The sequence below is a fragment of the Cebus imitator genome, unplaced genomic scaffold, assembly GCF_001604975.1.
Source record: "Cebus imitator isolate Cc_AM_T3 unplaced genomic scaffold, Cebus_imitator-1.0 Scaffold486, whole genome shotgun sequence".
NCBI lineage: Eukaryota > Metazoa > Chordata > Mammalia > Primates > Cebidae > Cebus > Cebus imitator.
Window position 1 is genome coordinate 1,788,430 of NW_016107801.1, and position 3,932 is coordinate 1,792,361.

The 3,932-nt window shown below is 58.3% G+C and overlaps 1 protein-coding gene across 2 annotated transcripts in view; it reads left to right on the forward strand.

The window, feature by feature from the left end:
* SARDH (sarcosine dehydrogenase) overlaps positions 1 to 3,932 on the forward strand; it is a 71,159-nt gene that overhangs the window by 42,676 nt on the left and 24,551 nt on the right. For both annotated transcript variants that reach the window (XM_017513108.2, XM_017513109.2), the window contains one exon: positions 2,565 to 2,712. In XM_017513108.2, the coding sequence (XP_017368597.1) occupies positions 2,565 to 2,712 (148 nt within the window). The remainder of the gene's footprint in view (positions 1 to 2,564; positions 2,713 to 3,932) is intronic.

A 3,932-nucleotide genomic window follows, 5' to 3' on the forward strand; every position in this document is an offset into this window, starting at 1 on the left:
GGATGAGGCTGTGAGTGTGAGCGAGGGTCCCGTGGTGGGGATGAGGCTGTGAGTGTGAGTGAGGGTCCCGTGGTGAGAATGAGGCTGTGAATGTGAGTGAGGGTCCCGTGGTGAGGATGAGACTGTGAGTGTGAGTGAGGGTCCCGTGGTGAGGATGAGGCTGTGAGTGTGGGCGAGGGTCCTGTTTTGGGGGATGAGGCTGTGAGTGTGAGTGATGCGTTCTGTTTTGGGGGATGAGGCTGACATCGTGCCTGAGGGCTCCTGTGGGGTGCATAGAGCAGGTCCACCCTTCCCTCCTGCCGTTGGTGATGTGGAGGCTGAGCGAGCCCTGGGCTGAGCCAGGTCACATGTGCTTCAAGGATCCGTGAGCTCATCCTCATTCCCTCAACAGTCATTGTGGTGCCTTTACTATGTGGCAGTGCCAGGGCAACCAGAGCCAGGAGGAGTTGAAAGAGGCTGGTGAGGCTTCAGGGTCACCCCAATGAGCTCTATGCACGGATGGGTGCAGGAAAGGCCCTGTAACTCCCGGAGGGAGAGGTGCAAGGGGGTGGGAAAGGGCGAGGTGTTAAGGAAGGCCGTGCAAAGCCGCTGAGCTGGAATGAGCAAGGCGTCCTGGAGGAGGTGGGCGGCCTGAGCTCTGAAGGATGTGTAGGAGCGGCTGGCTGGAAGGGTGTGGAGGTCAGAACCAGTGTGACCTGCCCATCACTGGTCCTCTCTAGCTCATTCAACCGAAATGGACTCCCTGAGCTGAGAGGAAAGGTGCCTGTGAGGAGCTGGGTGGCAGCCCCCAGGAGAGCGGAGCCCCCAGCACAGCCCAGAGCCGTAGACTCAGTGAGTCTAGCTGGGGAGACAGGAGGGGGGCCAAAATGAGGACACAGGTCACCAAAATCCTGGCCCAGGCCCTGCCACTGCCTGGCTCAGTGACCTGCCTCCCTGAGCCTTAGTTTCCCCCATCTGTGAAATGGAGTGAGGAGGACCCACCTCCCTGAGCTGCTATAGAGAATTGGGTCAGAGCCTGGAGGTACTGGAAAGCAGCCTCCCTGAGCCTCAGTTTCCCTGGCTGGGGAATGAGGACCTTGCTAGTCCCCCCTCATAAGGAGGAGCTGTCAGGAAAGTGCTTTGAACGCTGAGCCGTCTCCCAGTGGTGCACAGTTAGCTTTCCAGAGGATTCTGGTGGATTCCTGGAGCTGAGTGCTGGGGATCGGTGGAGCTGGTTAAGCTGGGAAGGTGCACTTGGTGGGTGTGAATGAGTCAGCGCCGTGAGTCACATCCCCCAGGGCTCTGCGGGTCCCGGGGACCACTCAACAGGAGAAGACACCATGTGGGCCTTGTTTCACTTTCAGGCTTCAAAACTGCACTGAGTTATGACTGTGCATGAGCATTCAGTATGCGCGCATCTAATACGTGCGCCGATTACGCATGCTGCGTGAGATCACCGTGAAGTAAGAGAATGTGATGATTTACATGTGATCAAAGTGGCGTACAAAGCAGCTGTCAATCTTAAAAGTAATTTTAAATGATCTTTATTGATCTTTTTTGTAAGATTATAAGTGGATACATGCTCCTGGGAGCCATTCCAACGACACTGAAAAGCACCAGATAAGGGCACAGCCCTCAGCTCCCCTCACCCAGTGCGAATGGCGCAAGCCCCCCGCCACCCGCCTTCCTACCACTCCCTGTGCCACGTTGGCTTCACAGACTGGGCCTGAACCTGGCCTGACTCGTGGCCTCAGGACTGGCATTTTGTTTTCAGGGAAGTTGGTCACGGATGGCCAGGCCCACCGCTGCCATCTCCCTGGGTACCTATCGGCCTTGGGAGCTCCGATGCCCTCCTAGAAGAGGCTGGGGATGGCTGCAGACCGGGGGCCACCAAGGAGCCAGGGGCCTGTAACCGTGTGTGTGTGTGTGTGTGTGTGTGTGTGTGTGTGTGTGTGTTGGGAGGTGAGGTGTGGTGTCTGTGTGTCATGGAGCTGAGGACAACGTCCAGAAACGGCCCCAGCCCAGGGGTCAGGGAGCCCCTTGAGGACTGGCTTGTCTCTGCCGTCATGCTCTGTTATGCTCATGGTGTTAGGAGGGAGGGAGGGAGGGAGGGAACAGCCTGGCTGGGGCCCTGAAAGGTCTCTCATCCAAGAGATGCTCCCAACAGCCCTTGGGGCTGGATGTTGTAGGTCTGCCCCTTTGACAGATGAGAAAATGGAGTCTCAGAGAGGGGAGAAGTGAGACTGGTGAACCACAGAGCCGCACCTGGGCCAGGCTGGCCTGGGCCTGTGGTTCCCAAGACAGCATCCTCCCTGGGGTGGGAGCGTCTCTGTGAGGTGTCCGCAGAGGTGTGGGCGGTCGGGGTTGGGAAGCAGGTCCTTCTTCCAACCCACATGGCTCAGAGGACATTCTGTGCAGGGTGTGGCCCTGGGGGCCTGAGGGAGGGGCAGATCGGTCCCTGGGCTCTATGAAGGCACAGGTCACTGAAAGGGCATTGGTTTTCTCAGCCAGGAGACCCTTGGGCCGCCCTCACTGTCCTCGCCTCGCCCTGAAATCCTGATCTAAGGCCAGTCCTTCTCTTCCAGGGGACGGTTACTACCTGGCCGTGGGTGGGGCCGTGGCCCAGCACAACTGGTCCCACATCAGCACGGTTCTGCAGGACCGGAAGTTCCGGTGCCAGCTCATCGACAGCTCCGAGGACCTGGGCATGATCAGCATCCAGGGCCCAGCCAGGTGAGAGGACAGGGAGCCCGCGCCTGGGCGCACCTGCTTCCTGGACCCAGGCCCTCCCACGGGCCCTTGGGCAGAACTGCTTGTCCAGAACGGGGCATTCCAAATAGTTAACTGCTCTGGTAAACCCAGAGATGCCACTCTGAATAATCTACAAGGCCCCGAAATGCAGATAAGCCCCTAACACAAGTCAGACTGAACTTGACAGCTGATCAGTCACTGAGGACCCCAGGATCCCAGATGGGAGGGTGGTCTCATCGCCAGTGCGGTTGAGGAATTACTGCCCTCCCTCCCGGCGTGGGCAGAACGAGGCCAGGCTTCACCCTGCCACCTGGGCAGAATAACTTCCTTCACTGCTGGGTCCCTGGCTCCTTCCTAAACACCTCCCATGACAAGGTCTCCGTGTGGCTTATCCATACATGTATTCATTCCTTCTACAAACACTTGCTGGCTGTGTTCCCATGAGAAAGCAGGAGCTGGGAAGACCTTCAGATGCTGCCTCATGCACGCGGCCACTGAAGGGTCTTGGGCAAACAGACGGCTGAGCAGGTGTGCGCCTTGGAAAGAGCCCTCTGACTGTGTTTCGGAGAAGGGACTGGGGTGGGGGACACAGGGAAAGGGCAGTTGTGTCAGCAGCCACCAACGGAGCTCCTGTGACCTGCCAAGCCTGAGCCGACATCTCCTGTCTCCATAGTAGCCCTTTGAGGTGGTCATAATTGTTCTTATTTTTACTGATGCAGAAACTGAGGAATGGAGAGGTACAGACACTTGCCCATGGGCACACAGCTGGTCAGTGCCAGGGCTGATTCGGATGCGGCCCCTTGGGCTCTGAAGCCCACACACGCCGCTCACTGCTACCCTCTTTCAGGAGTCAAAAACCCTCTATGAGAAGATGGCCTAGTCTAGGCCTTCCACTGTTGACACCCCGGGGCTCAGGGTCCAGGACACTTATCTCAGGGCACCTCCTGCCATCACATCTGCCTTGGTGCTGGACAGGGTGGCTCTGCTGGACCTGGCAGGAGGAAGAGGCATGAGATGAGGGCACTACTTCTGGGGATGTGGAGGGTGTCACAGGGGTGATCTATCTCTGGAAAATGATGGAGGCAGCTTCGGGGAGAGGACGGGAAAGGAGAAGAGGAGAGGTGGGGGAGGGGCTGGGGCGGGGACCGGGGAGCTGCGTCTTCAGCCTGAAGGTTGCCGAGGTGAGCACTTGGAGGTAGCAC